This window comes from Dendropsophus ebraccatus, chromosome 5 (assembly GCF_027789765.1).
Source record: "Dendropsophus ebraccatus isolate aDenEbr1 chromosome 5, aDenEbr1.pat, whole genome shotgun sequence".
NCBI classification, from domain to species: domain Eukaryota; kingdom Metazoa; phylum Chordata; class Amphibia; order Anura; family Hylidae; genus Dendropsophus; species Dendropsophus ebraccatus.
The window spans coordinates 97,635,235-97,648,926 of record NC_091458.1 but is presented as its reverse complement, the minus strand read 5'-3'; the positions used below and the strand labels follow the sequence as shown (position 1 = coordinate 97,648,926).

At 44.9% G+C, this 13,692-nt stretch overlaps 1 protein-coding gene across 2 annotated transcripts in view; it reads right to left on the bottom strand.

Annotated features, from left to right (window-relative positions):
* Positions 1-363, bottom strand: part of NAXD (NAD(P)HX dehydratase) — a 31,914-nt gene extending 31,551 nt beyond the window's left edge. Inside the window, exon 1 of one of the 2 annotated variants that reach the window (XM_069970768.1) lies at positions 280-363. In XM_069970768.1, the coding sequence (XP_069826869.1) occupies positions 280-307 (28 nt within the window). In that variant the 5' untranslated portion in view covers positions 308-363. The other variant, XM_069970766.1, reaches the window with a different exon arrangement.
* Between the last annotated feature and the right edge of the window lie 13,329 nt (positions 364-13,692).

Here is a 13,692-nt window from a genome sequence, read left to right as displayed (position 1 = left end):
GCTGTGCTAGGCTGCCATGGGAAACACAGAATATTCCTAGTGTGTGGCTGCAGTAATGTGCAGCCTGTCACACACTGCACACCGGGGAAGCTCTATTACAGCTCCTATGTCTATAGGCAGTGGCAGTATACACGCACATACAGCACCGTCCCTGTGGGCACATACACGCGGGGAGAGTCCTCGGTAGTACCTGCTTCCTGTAGGCTATACAGAAGAGCTGCCGCCAGGACCCCCGCAGCGACGGAGCCCCATGCTACCATGGCGGGAGGCGCTCCTTACCTACAGCCGTACACCGAGCGAGGACCATCAGGACGCTTCCGGGATCCCAGCCGTAATGTTAGGCCCCGCCCAGTGTCACAGCTGCTGACCAGTCACAGAGCGCCTTCTACAGGGGGTGTAGCCGGACTGTGTAGGGAGCCAGTCTCCATGGTGTACTCAGCGCTAAATACTAGTGGGCGGGATGACCTAACTCCGCCCAGGTGTCAAACTTGTCGCCCTTCATTTGTTGAGAAATAAGCGTGCCGTGACCACGTGATCAGTCACATGTGTGAGAGGAGTCAGATTCCAGGCTGTGCCGCCCAGTATTTTTGAAGTTCCTTGAAGTACTTTCTGGGGTTGTGCAGCTCCTCTAAATCCTTTGTGCACAGGCAGGAATGGCCTAAAAACAGAAAATAACCCTCATAATAACTTCCTGGAACAGCAGGGCCTCCTGCTTTCATTTTGGCAAACAAGAAACTGTTCAGCCAGTTACTGGGCAAGGCAGGTCAATACTGGGGCCAGTGACTGGGCAAGGCAGGTCAATACTGGGGCCAGTGACTGGGCAAGGCAGGTCAGTACTGGGGCCAGTGACTGGGCAAGGCAGGTCAATACTGGGGCCAGTGACTGGGCAAGGCAGGTCAATACTGGGGCCAGTGACTGGGCAAGGCAGGTCAGTACTGGGGCCAGTGACTGGGCAAGGCAGGTCAGTACTGGGGCCAGTGACTGGGCAAGGCAGGTCAATACTGGGGCCAGTGACTGGGCAAGGCAGGTCAATACTGGGGCCAGTGACTGGGCAAGGCAGGTCAGTACTGGGGCCAGTGACTGGGCAAGGCAGGTCAATACTGGGGCCAGTGACTGGGCAAGGCAGGTCAATACTGGGGCCAGTGACTGGGCAAGGCAGGTCAATACTGGGGCCAGTGACTGGGCAAGGCAGGTCAGTACTGGGGCCAGTGACTGAGCAAGGCAGGTCAATACTGTGGCTAGTGACTGGGCAAGGCAGGTCAATACTGGGGCCAGTGACTGGGCAAGGCAGGTCAGTACTGGGGCCAGTGACTGGGCAAGGCAGGTCAGTACTGGGGCCAGTGACTGAGCAAGGCAGGTCAATACTGTGGCTAGTGACTGGGCAAGGCAGGTCAATACTAGGGACGGTGATTGGCTGAACAGGTGCATCATCTCTAACATTCTCTATACAACATCTCCGCCAATTCACAGAATATGTCACACATATGTCAACATTATCCCAAACTTAGGATAGATATATGTCCCCTAGTAGAGAGCCAAGTGACCCCAATAGGGTGAGCTTTGCCTATTTTACAGGCACAATTCAGATCTGCATTGCAATGTAATGTACCTGTAATCAGGCAATCAGATATTCATGATATGATATTCATGCCCACATAAAAAGGTGCCCCCCACCCCAGTCAGGCCTAAAGCAGCCTGTAGATCACAAGTGGAAGTTACTGGGTAGTGAGTTATTAGATCATTACACTTCTGAATGCACCTGATCTTCCAGGGCATCAGCTTATGAACTATGTGACTATGTAAGCTAGAAATATGGCAAACTATGACATAACATAACAAAGGAAGGGACATTTTGTGATGCATCATGTACGGAAAGAGCAGAGGAAGGACCTGGGTTTCAAAAGTGTGCTCTTCAACTTGTGGACCAAAACGGCATTATTATTGCATTGCAAAAAAGCTCTTCTTATCACACTTACAAACTCTGACTTGCAGATCTTATAAACTACTTTGTGCATTCTTATTGTCATCTTCTGCATTCTCCCTTTTCCTTCTCCCAGTTTTTATATGTTCCAAAGCTAAAAAAAAAAATGTAAAAGAAAAATATATAATTGTAAAAATCTTATATACATTACATTACATATATACATAGTTTAGTGAAATGTAACATCTACAGACAGCGCATAAACGACTTGCTTTAAGCTGATATTATTTATAATGGTAGCGTGGGCTCTCTCAGGTGTGCATCAACCGTCACGCATGAGTAAGGGGGCGACCCCGAAACGTCGTGTCACGGCTGCAAGGAACGCCCCTCCGGTTGATGCACACCTGAGAGAGCCCACGCTACCAATGTGAAACAAACAACTGAAAAACATCTAAGAATAAACAGAAAACAGAACGACTAAATGTGAGTGAAATACTTTTCTTTATTGGATGTACCAGAAGTTATAAGACAGACAAGTATTGAACATTGTGCACCAGAAAACTACGATACAGATGTATACAAACAGGCAAGTGGCAGCCTGATCACTGGGAGCACATAAACCCACATATATATCAGTGAGAGAGATATACATGTGATAGTGGACATTGTTCACACAGACACTTTTTTCCTTGTTACAATTATTTATAATGTCCAACCTGTTATACCAGCCCATGGTTATTACGAGAGCCTGGTATCATAGATAAGTGAGTCATAACATTCCTATGGACAGCAGTCACACTAAGTACATACATTAGAACACTATGATGGTAGCCACCACCAGCAAATATGGGTAGTTTTTAGTAGATGACTATGCATGGCCTCGCAGCATCATGGACATCAAATGTTTGCTTTTACAGTTAACTGTCTTTGGTCAATGTGCTGCAGAGGGGCTTGTGATGTGCTAGCAGGGATATAGGGGGAGGGGTTTGGTTGAGCACAGCTTCTATTTCATTCTTACCCACCCCAGCCACATATATATTTTTTTTAATCCCCAGAAAACCCTTTAAGGGCCCTATTCCACAAGACGATTCCCCCATTTACACAGAACGATGATCGTTACTTATGATCGTACTTGCGGTCGTCTTGTCGTTGCTATTGTGTTCTGCGAACTACTACTGCGAACGACGTCTTATTCCGTGCAAACAATTTGCGAACTAGCAACAATAAAAATAGGTCCAAGTCTTATTAGGCGATCAACGATTTCTCGTTCATCGATTAATTGTTAACTGCTATTCAACCAAACGAGTATCGCTTTGTTCCGAACGATTTAACGTTTATTCGAACGTTTATCATCCCATGGAATAGGGCACTAAGTCCATACAACATTTATCCACTTGTACCCATGTGGGGTCTCTGCTGTTAACCCTTAGAGGACCTGGCCAATTTCAATTTTTGCATTTTCATTTTTTCCTCCTTGTGCTTAAAAGACCATAGCACTTGCATTTTTTCACCTAGAAACCCACATGAGTCCTTATTTTTTGAGCAGGGAACGGCTGCATCAAGTAATCGGATTCAGCTGTCAACTTTGACAGCTGCATCCGATTACGTTATTAGCGGGCACGGCGATTGGACCCTGCCTGCTAATAGCCGCGATCCCGGGCTGCAAGCAGCACTCGGGACAGCGGCGATTCAGAGCGCCGCCGCCGCGCAGCCCCGCTTTGAACACATGGAGGCGGCCCTGGAAGTACGGGTACATTAAGGGTTGCCTAAGGGTTAAAGGGGTTATCCAGCGCTACAAAAACATGGCCACTTTCCCCCCTACTGTTGTCTCCAGTTTAGGTGTGGTTTGTAATTAAGCTCCATTTACTTCAATGGAAGTGAGTTTCAAAACCCCACCCAAACTGGAGAAAACAGTAGGGGGAAAGTGGCCATGTTTTTGTAGCGCTTTAAGTTCCTGGAGAGGTTTCAGTTAGTGATGAGCGAGTACTAAAATGAAAGGGTGCTCAGTACTCAACGAATATTTCCCGATGCTCGGGTGCTTGTTTCGAGTAACAAACCCCATTGAAGTCGAAAATTGAAGGGAAACTCGGGCATTTTTGCAGGGGACCCAAGCTCGGCACAGGGAAGGTTGTGTAAAAACCTGTCAACCTCAGAAAATGAAGGAAACACCACAGAAATGGACAGGAAACAGCAGGGGCAGCATGCATGGATGCCTCTGAGGCTGCCTAATTGCACCATTATGTCAAATTCTGGGCAACAGCCTGGTGGTCAACCTCAAGACAATAGTGCTGACCCATACCAAAATGGGCAAGTTACGAAAAGAAGCTAGGGAGTGAATGTCTGCGGTGTGCCACTGTTCCCTCCTCAACGGGTGCTGTGTCACCCTGCCCAGAACCACAGCCTCTGCCCACGGCATCGCTTGAAACCCCATGCCCACGCTCTCGTCCTCATCCTTGACCCTTACCCCTGGGGTTCACCATTTTATGGACACTGCACAGTCAAGACTGAGATAGCTGCACTAAGATCACAGCAAGCCAAGAAAATATATTACTACTACTACTACTACTACTACTACTAATAATAATAATAATAATAATAATAATAATAATAATAATATACTACTTTTGGAGGTAGTCATATAGAGTCTGTGTGTAAGTGGTGCTATATTGTGTATGCCACCTCTTACACAGGACAATGAGCAGTGACATTGGATATGGCTGCACTAAAAAAGAGAGCAACCCTGTAGACTGGCTGCAGATGACAACAGATACAGGTCAGACTAGTTTTTGGAGGTTGTCGTATAGAGTATGTGTGTAAGTGGTGCTATATGGTGTATGCCACCTGTTACACAGGACAATGAGCAGTGAAGTTCTATGCAGCTGTACTACTAATCACAGCAATGCAATATACAACAGCAGCAGCACCAGCCCCCCCAAAAAAAATAATAGCACTGAGGACTTCTTTGGGGTCTGTATGCAACACCTGCTGTCCCCTTTCTGGCATCAGTCGATCACCACAGTGTGCAGCTAAGATCGTGGTAGCTTCACTGCAAGTCCCAGCCAGCAGTCTGGAGTACTCCCAAAAAAAAAAAAAAATTAAGCCCTTACAAGGGCTGTTGGGTTCTTTCTCTAGTATCCCTGCCTACTGGAACGCTAATTCCCTCCCTAACGCTCTCCCTGACAATCAGCAGCTCTGTCCCTATTCTCTTTCAGCGTGCATGTGAGGCGAGCACCGCCAGCCCAGATTTTTATATGCCCGGGTAATCTGATCTGGCCAACCTATCACTGCTATCGACATGTATGGGTCCCACATCATCGCACAATGTACCAAAGAGTCTTCTTCATGCTGATTGGCTGAGAAATTGCGCCCAAACTTGCAGGAAAAGGATGATGCCATTTTCTCGAGTATCGCGAGATGCTCGTCCGAGTAACGAGTACCATCGAGTACCCTAATACACGATCAATTCCCAAACTCGGATGAGCAGGCTCGCACATCACTAGTTCCAGTGGACACCGATTACTGAGACCCAGAGCATGCACACTGTTGCTGAGATCTAATTGCAAGTGTGCAAGAAACATAGCAGAGATCTTTTCAATGTATGTATATGGCTGATGAAACAGACATAACACAGGTCTCCTCACACTCTGCACTGAATAAATGATGGGATAGACTGCTGTCATCTGCCAGGAATAGTAAGGCCACTTACAGCATCCCTTATGGCTAGACTACGGATTTTAAGAGCACAGTTAACAAGCAGACAAACCAGTATGTATTCACATTACCCTACAGTGAAATAGAGCGATTGGCTACAAATGCTTGACACTGCTTTTACCTGAAGATGGACTAGGCATTTTGCTGACCTCTTATGGGGGTCAAAAATGTTGCAGCCAGATGTTAGCCAAGTCAGTGAGGAAAAATTAAACATAATACCCACTGTGCATTTGCAATTTCTTGGGATTGCAGTAGGGCCTACATTCTGCATTTTTTCACAGAAATATTGAACCCCTCCCATAGACTACAAAGGGGGATGGGGGACAGTGCACTGAGGGCAGTAGTCCCACCCTCAGTACCCCAAACCACCTCATTTGCATACTAAATGAAGTCAAGACTTACTTAGAACGCAGCTGAGGATGAAGGTAAGAAAATGACTTTCATCCTCAACTTTCCTGGCCCTATAGAAACAAAACAGCAGGTTAGAATCTTATAAACTGCTGCTAGTTTCCCTTTAAAGGATAAAGGAACAGGAGATTCTGTTTTTTTTTGTTCTCTTGGGGTTGCCACTGCATTTCTTTGTTTCAGAGCTGTCTTTAGGGCTGTTACTTTTCATAACCCTACATGCATTGCTACCACGCATGGCTGCTGTTTGTATTCCCTGCTTAGGGTTATCCTGGATTAGAAAAAAATGGCACCCCCACCTGTCCTTAGGTTGTGTGCGGTACTGTAGTTGTGCTTTAATGGAAAACCTGCAAAACCACACCTAAACTTGTTTAGGATGTCATATCCTGTATATTTAGTGAAACCATTACAATGTGGCACTGACCTTCTAAAGACATTGGGGAGATTTAACAAACTGTTGAAAAGTAGAATTGTCTTAGTTGCCCCTAGCAACCAATCAGATTCCACCTTTCATTTTTCAAAGAATTTGTGAGGAATCAAAAGTGGAATCTGATTGGTTGCTAGGGGCAACTGAGACAATTCTACTTTACAACAGTTTGATAAATCCCCCCCATAGAGATGTTTACATTCCTGAAAGCTTATATAAGTAAACACTAGTGCTATGCAAGTTAACTGTTCTCGGACCTCAGCCAATGAAGTACTGACACGAGACTTAGTAAAAAAACACGCCCCAGGATATATATACGACCTGCCATCTTTGAATAAAGGAGATCCACCTTAACCATCAGTGTGTCAGGGTGTTTGATTCTCAGTGCACGCTATAAACTTTAAAACTTGTAATTCAGAACAGTCAATATGACGACACTCTTGAGGTGCATCCATATAAAAAAAAAAAATAGGGTCCGGCGGCCGGGGGGTTAACGGGGTGGGCTGCGGACAAACTCACAGCGGGATGTGCATCTTGCTGCGAGTTTGTCTGCCCATAGAGTTTACTGGGCAAGGATCTGCAGCGGGTCTTGCTGCCAATTCGCAGTGAGAAACCCGCTGCGGATCTGGTACATGTGAACGTCCCCTAAAGCAGTGACACCCTAAAGGGAATCTGTCAGATGGTTTCATATAGTGTAGCTCATTACAGCAGCAGGTAGGGGTTAAAAGCACTTTCACAGGCATATCTTTTATCTTTGAATTTGCTAACTTCTGCTTGTGAGCTGAGCAATTTGTGTTTTTTTTTTCATAGATGCAAATCAAGTACCCAGCATTCCATGCTGGGCAACCACATCTCACAACCAGAAGATCACAAACCTTATGGTCCATTTACACAGAAAGGTTATCTGCCAAAGATTTGAAGCCAAAGCCAGAAACAGACTATAAACAGAGATCAGGTCATAAATGAAAGCCTGAGATTTCTCCTCTATTCAAATCCATTTCTGGTTTTGGCTTCAGATCTTTGGCAGATAATCTGTCAGATAATTTTTCTGTGTAAATGGACCATAATACAAGGGTATTTTTAATTCCTACCTGGTGCTGTGATTAGTTACATTGTGTGCAACCATTCAACAGATTCATTTTAAGTTATAATGTTCTATCAGTTAATTTAGTTTATTTATTTCATCACCCTCATTCATATTCTTTTTTAGCATTCTTATTAATGTACAAAAAACACCCAAACCTTTTACACACATATATGTGACCAATTTATATGACAGATTTCTTAAAGCCTAAGGGCCCTTGCACACTGAGTAAAAGAAACTGCGGTGGATTCCGCTCTTAATTCTGCCAGTCCTATTTTTTCAATGGGATTTCTCTTGCGCGTCTGCTCTCCGTTCAAAGAATGAACATGTTCATTCTTTGAGCAGAGAGCAGAGAGCAGAGGCGCACGAGAAATCCCATTGAAAAAATAGGACAGGCAGAATTTCAAGCAGAATGCGCTGCAGGGACTCCGCTCATAAATTCAGCCTCATTTACAAGGGCCCAAAGCCAGGAATGGATTTGAAAGGAGGAGAAATCTCCATCTTTCCTTTATGACCTGTTCCCTGTTTATAGTCTGTTCCTGGCTTTGGCTTCAAAAATCTATCAGATAAATTTGTCAGATATCTCAAATATGCTAAAGTTCCATGTAAAGACTTTGGCACCAATCACATGGAAACCTCCATAGTTAAAGTGGTTCCATATTTCTATTTATTGTTAGCATATTGCAAGGATATACCATCAGTAGAAGATCCCCACCGATGATGAGAATGAAGGGTTCATTTGATTGCTTTTGCTAGACACTAGAGCAACGCTCTGCATTTGATTACCAACGACTGATAAGGTTGGATGGAGCCTATGGCTGTATCCATATTTTACAGGCAGCCTTAGAGCAGCATCCAACTACATCAGCCACCGGTAATCAAATGGAGATTGTTCGGGTTTCAGATGAACCTGATCATGCTCGAGAATCACTCATCTCTACTAGACACCAGATCACCATCATCTGATCACTGTTTGTCATAGTGCAACTCTTATTCACATGAGCTGCAGTACCACTAACAGAATATGGCAGTGCTATAGTGCATGGATAACCAAACTTGCATGGAGGTGTGCGAAGTACAAGTGACTAGTGTACCAAAATACTTCTGGGCAGTGTACGGCGGAACAGGCTCCCATCACTAGGAGTAAGAAAATAGTGCTAAAAACTGCTGCTTACCAATAGTCTGTTGGGTGGTTGTGCTCTACTGACTTGTCATAGAGTCTGCTCTGACTGGCGTTCTACTCCATGTGTGTTCTTTTTATTAGTATGTATGCCATTGATGCCAAATACATAAATTTAGCAAAATACATTGCCCTTGTTAAGTGCCAGTAAAACAGCAAACATTTGTACAATCAAAAGATTGAACATATATAACAATATATTTCATTTTCTTTTGCCAGCCTTGAATGAAGAACTCTTGAAGTACCATTGTTTTCCATTGTACAAGGGCATATACACTATCTTGAGCAGAGGGAAGATTCAGTGCAACCATACAATATGTCAGGTGGTCACATTTTAATTAAAATAGGTATCCAATACCACACTTCCAGTGAAAATGTTTGTCGACCTGATGTTTTAGATGCTGGACTTCTGGATGGGACAAGCACTTTAAAAAAAAACAAAGAAAAAAAAAATCAGGTTATCCCTGGAGTGTATTGAGGTGGAAAGGTGTTAAGATAAACGTACATGTTAGCACAAAATGGAAATACTTTATTTTACAATGCCGCATGACTGCAGAGATACAGATATATGACTGAATGGTACTTACAGAAGATAAAAGGTACACTGGGGAGATTAAGAGTCTTGCAGAGGTGATAGTAACAACGGAATGATTCCATCAAACAACAACTCTGTAAGGTCAAGCAACCAGTACTGTTAAGGTGCCTTTACACAGAGAGATTTATTTGACATATTTTTGAAGCCAAAGCCAGGAATGGATTTGAAAAGAGGAAAAATCTCATACATTCCTTTATGACCTGCCTTTATCCCTGTTTATAGTCTGTTCCTGGCTTTGGCTTCAAAAATCTGTCAGATAAATCTGTGTGTTTAAAGGCACCCTTAGGCTTACAACAGACATCAGGGTTCGGCCTGTGAACCACAGCTCACGTGCTGGCCGAATCTCACTGAACATGTAGCTGTAAATGGGACTTATTCAATAAATTAAAATCCAGTAAGAATCCGAACGCCCAGAGTAATACACAACTGTACTAATGTGTGTGTGTGTGTGTGTGTGTGTGTGTGTGTTTTAAGTGAAAGTCAATGAGTCTCTACAAGTAGCACTGCTAAGAAATAAGAACAGTAAAGAAATCACCATGTAACCTGTTTTGTTGTAAATGGAATGTCATGTGCTACAGGCTAATATCGGTACATGGTAAGGACTGCAGAAATATCTTATTTCAACATGCAGATATCATGTGATTATGAGGTCAATATGAACTTTGCTCTGGGCTGGGCAGTCCACAGCTGTGTAATGCTGAACTTACGAATAAGAAGCCTAAATAGGACTGGGGAGGAGGAATATTCAGCTAGTAATATTTCATCATGGCTAAAATACCTTTAGGTTAGCTTCACACATACCGGATCTGCAGCGGATTTCACGCTGCGAGTTTGAAGCGAAATCCGCTGCTGATCCTTGTAGTATGAAGCTGAATGGGTGACATACACGCAGCGGAATTTTCATTCCGCTGCCTGTATGTGACTCGGCCTCTTTAACCCCCCACATCGCGCCACCTACAGCCCCTGGCCCGGAGCATACATTACCTGCTAGGCGCTGCGGCTGTGTGGGAGGGTCCAGGCTGCCCTCGCTCCCCATCAGCCAATCAGTGCACGGCAGCACTGATTGGCTGATGGGGACTGACGGGAGCTGGGAGCATCACACACAGCCACGGTGCCGAGCAGTTAAAGGGGTTGTCCAGTGTGGGGGGGACCGGGGAGGAGGTGGCTGAAATAAAAGATGTCCAGTCACCTCCCCGGTTCCAGCGGCGGGTCACTTATCGCGGCGCTCCGGTCCCCGGTTCCCGGCCGCTTCCTGGTGTCTGACGCCGCCCGAGACGCTACGTCTCAGGGCCGCTCAGCCACTCAGTGAAGGAGGCGGGATCCGTTTGAAGTCCGCTGGGATCCCGCCTCCTTCACTGAGTGGCTGAGCGGCCCTGAGACGTAGCGTCTCGGGCGGCGTCAGACACCAGGAAGCGGCCGGGGACCGGAGTGCCGCAATGAGTGACCCGCCGCTGGAACTGGGGAGGTGAGTGGACGTCTTTTATTTCAGCCACCTCCTCCCCGGTCCCCCCCAGAAAGTGCCCCCATGCTGGAGCACCCCTTTAATGTATGCTCCTCACCTGCTCCAGGCTCCTGCTTGCTTCGGAGCCTCCTGGCGATCAGTCAATCAGTGCCCTGCGGTGGAGTAGCGCACTGATTGGCTGACTGCCGGGAGATGCTGGGAGGCTTTGAAGCAAACAGGAGCCTGGAGCAATTGATGTATGCTCTGGGCCGAGGCTGCAGGGGTTAAAGGGGCCGAGTTCCGCTGCAGATATGTAACCTATAGACCTTCACACTACATGGATCCACAGCGGATTTCTCTGTGAAGGCACCCTTACAAGCATTTTTGAAAGGGGTATTCCAGTTGGTAAAAATGTTTTACAATGGAGTTGTAGATCTCTAAAAAAAAAAAAAAAAAGAAAGCTGCTGGATGGGCAGTGGCAGGGCATTGAAGCAGGTCAGGATGGCTTGTTTTTAATTTTTATAGTATCCTGACGTCATTGATGTACAAGACGCAAGCAGTTTATAAACACATATTCAACCTCATTTTGGACATTTTGGATTTGGTCTTTTTTACGTTTTTTTTTCTCCTTGCCTTCTAAGAGCTATAACACTTATTATTTCACCATCTACAGGGCCATTTAAAGAAAGTCTGTCAGCTGAAGTTCATGTTCCAAACTGCTGACACAGATAGCTGTAAGATCAAGGAGACACCTGATACCTGTCATAAACCTGTCTGTGATTCCGAATAGTAGAAAAATGCTTTTATTACATAATAAGAAAAGTCAAAGAGGTTTTCCTGTGCCCTTGGACTGCAGCAAGCTGTAACACCTCCTCACTCCACCTCCCATACAGTACCTGACCCTGCGCCAGGTGGCAATCCCTTACCTGCCTATTTGACTCTTTGTACCAGAGAATACATTTTTGGAGGCACAGTTGGGTATTTGAAAGGTACCCTGTGTCTCCTTGACCTAACAGCTATATAACAGTGTCAGCAGTTTGGAACATGAATTGCAGCTGACAGATTGCGTTTAAGAATCACTGAATTAGCTGCGTTGGAGGTTTCGTAAGTGGCCTCCATCACATATTGTACTTAAAATGCCAGGAAAAATAGAGCAGCATGATGTGCTATTTTGTCTGGTAAAATCCATACTCCATCTGCAGCCAGGCCCTCGCCCTCAATGGCGGGCTGCCGCAATCGCATGGCCGCCCGCCATTAACCCCTTAAACGCCGCAATTGCATCTGTCACTTCACAATTGAGACCCCTGCAGCGTGTCAGTGGGGGACCTGAATGTATGGCCTGACTGCCGGAGGTCTCTTACCTTCCTCCGTGCAGTCAGGTCTTCAGTCTGCTGATCAGAAGATCACAGATAACACTGATCCCTGCTATGCTATGGCATAGCAGTGATCAATGTATGTAATCAAATGTATTCATGTAAAAGTCTCCTAAGGGGAATTAAAGGGAACCTGTCACCGGGGACGCGGGCACAGAACCTGCCAGACCTTCCGGTGCAGCCCCCGGATACTTACTCTTCCCGACGAGTCCTGCTCCTGGAGCCAGTCCCGGAACGAAGATATCAGCGCTCGAAGCCGTACGCGCTGACCGCTGAGTCCGACGCCCATAGAAAATGAATAGAGCCGTCATTCTCTAGGGGGCATCGGACTCATCTCAGCGGCACGCACGCACGGCATCGGGCGCTGATATCTTCACCCCGGGACCGGCTCCAGGAGGGGGACTCGTCAGAATGGGTAAGTATCTGGGGGTTGCATTGGGGGGGTCGAACGGCCTCTGTGCCCACATCCCCGGTGACAGGTTCCCTTTAAAAAGTGTAAAAAAAAAAAAAAAAAAAAATCAATAAAAGTTTTTAAAAAAGCCCCATCACCCCCCTTTTCCATTTCATACATAAAACACATAAAAATAATAAAGTTAATTAACATATAATATACCGTAGCGTGTGTAATCATCCAATCTATTAAGATTAAACAATATTATTCCCGTATGGTGAACGGTGTGAACAAAAAGTGGAAAAAAAAACTGATTGCTTTTTTAAATTACATTTTATGTATTAAAAATTTTTATAAAAAGCAATCAATATGTCTGATCTAGAAAAATATTTTACTAATAAAAACTAGAGATCATGGCACAAAAAAGATGCCCCATTCGATCCCGTAGGTGAAAAAATAAAAGCGTCACCACAGCAGAATTTGACAGTACGGATTTGATGCTGTATTCATTCATTTAGTCAAATCCAGATCTGCTTCGGATATGGTACGTGTGAAGCTACCCTTAATGCGACTCTGTACCCACAATCTGCCCCCCCCCCAAAAAAAAAAAATGCTTGTATATTTTGCATGATCCATGTCATAATTTATTTATTTTTCAGAAAATAAGGAAGAGGATTTCTAAAGACAAACCCTTTCCAATTTTGTTTTACAATAAAATGAAGAAAAAAAGGAAGCAGTTATAGAAGGGTATTTGCTTATTGAGATGAGGCCTGGGCAGCATCACCTGAAAGAATGTAAGCATAGACCCAGGAGAAAAGATGAATTGCTAAATGAAGGAGCTGCTCTGTGTGGATGAAAGTTAAAAAAGATTGTTTAAGCGCTCATAGGGAGGGGGTCATCCACAGTTTGTCTGAAAGTGATACTGTCACCCCTCCTATATATTGCGTGTATATTTTATGAACTTAAAGCTTATTTCTAGTAATTAAGGCTAGGTTTACACCTGTTAGCTACATTTTGGGAAAGTCTGCTGTGCTTTTAAGTCCCACCAAGAGGAGAAGTTATTATATTATGCTGGTCTATTAAACCAAATGAGCAAGACATGGATATGGGGGAATGTACGTTGGCATTCTGTTTTGCTAAATGCAATTCACATAAAAATTGTGA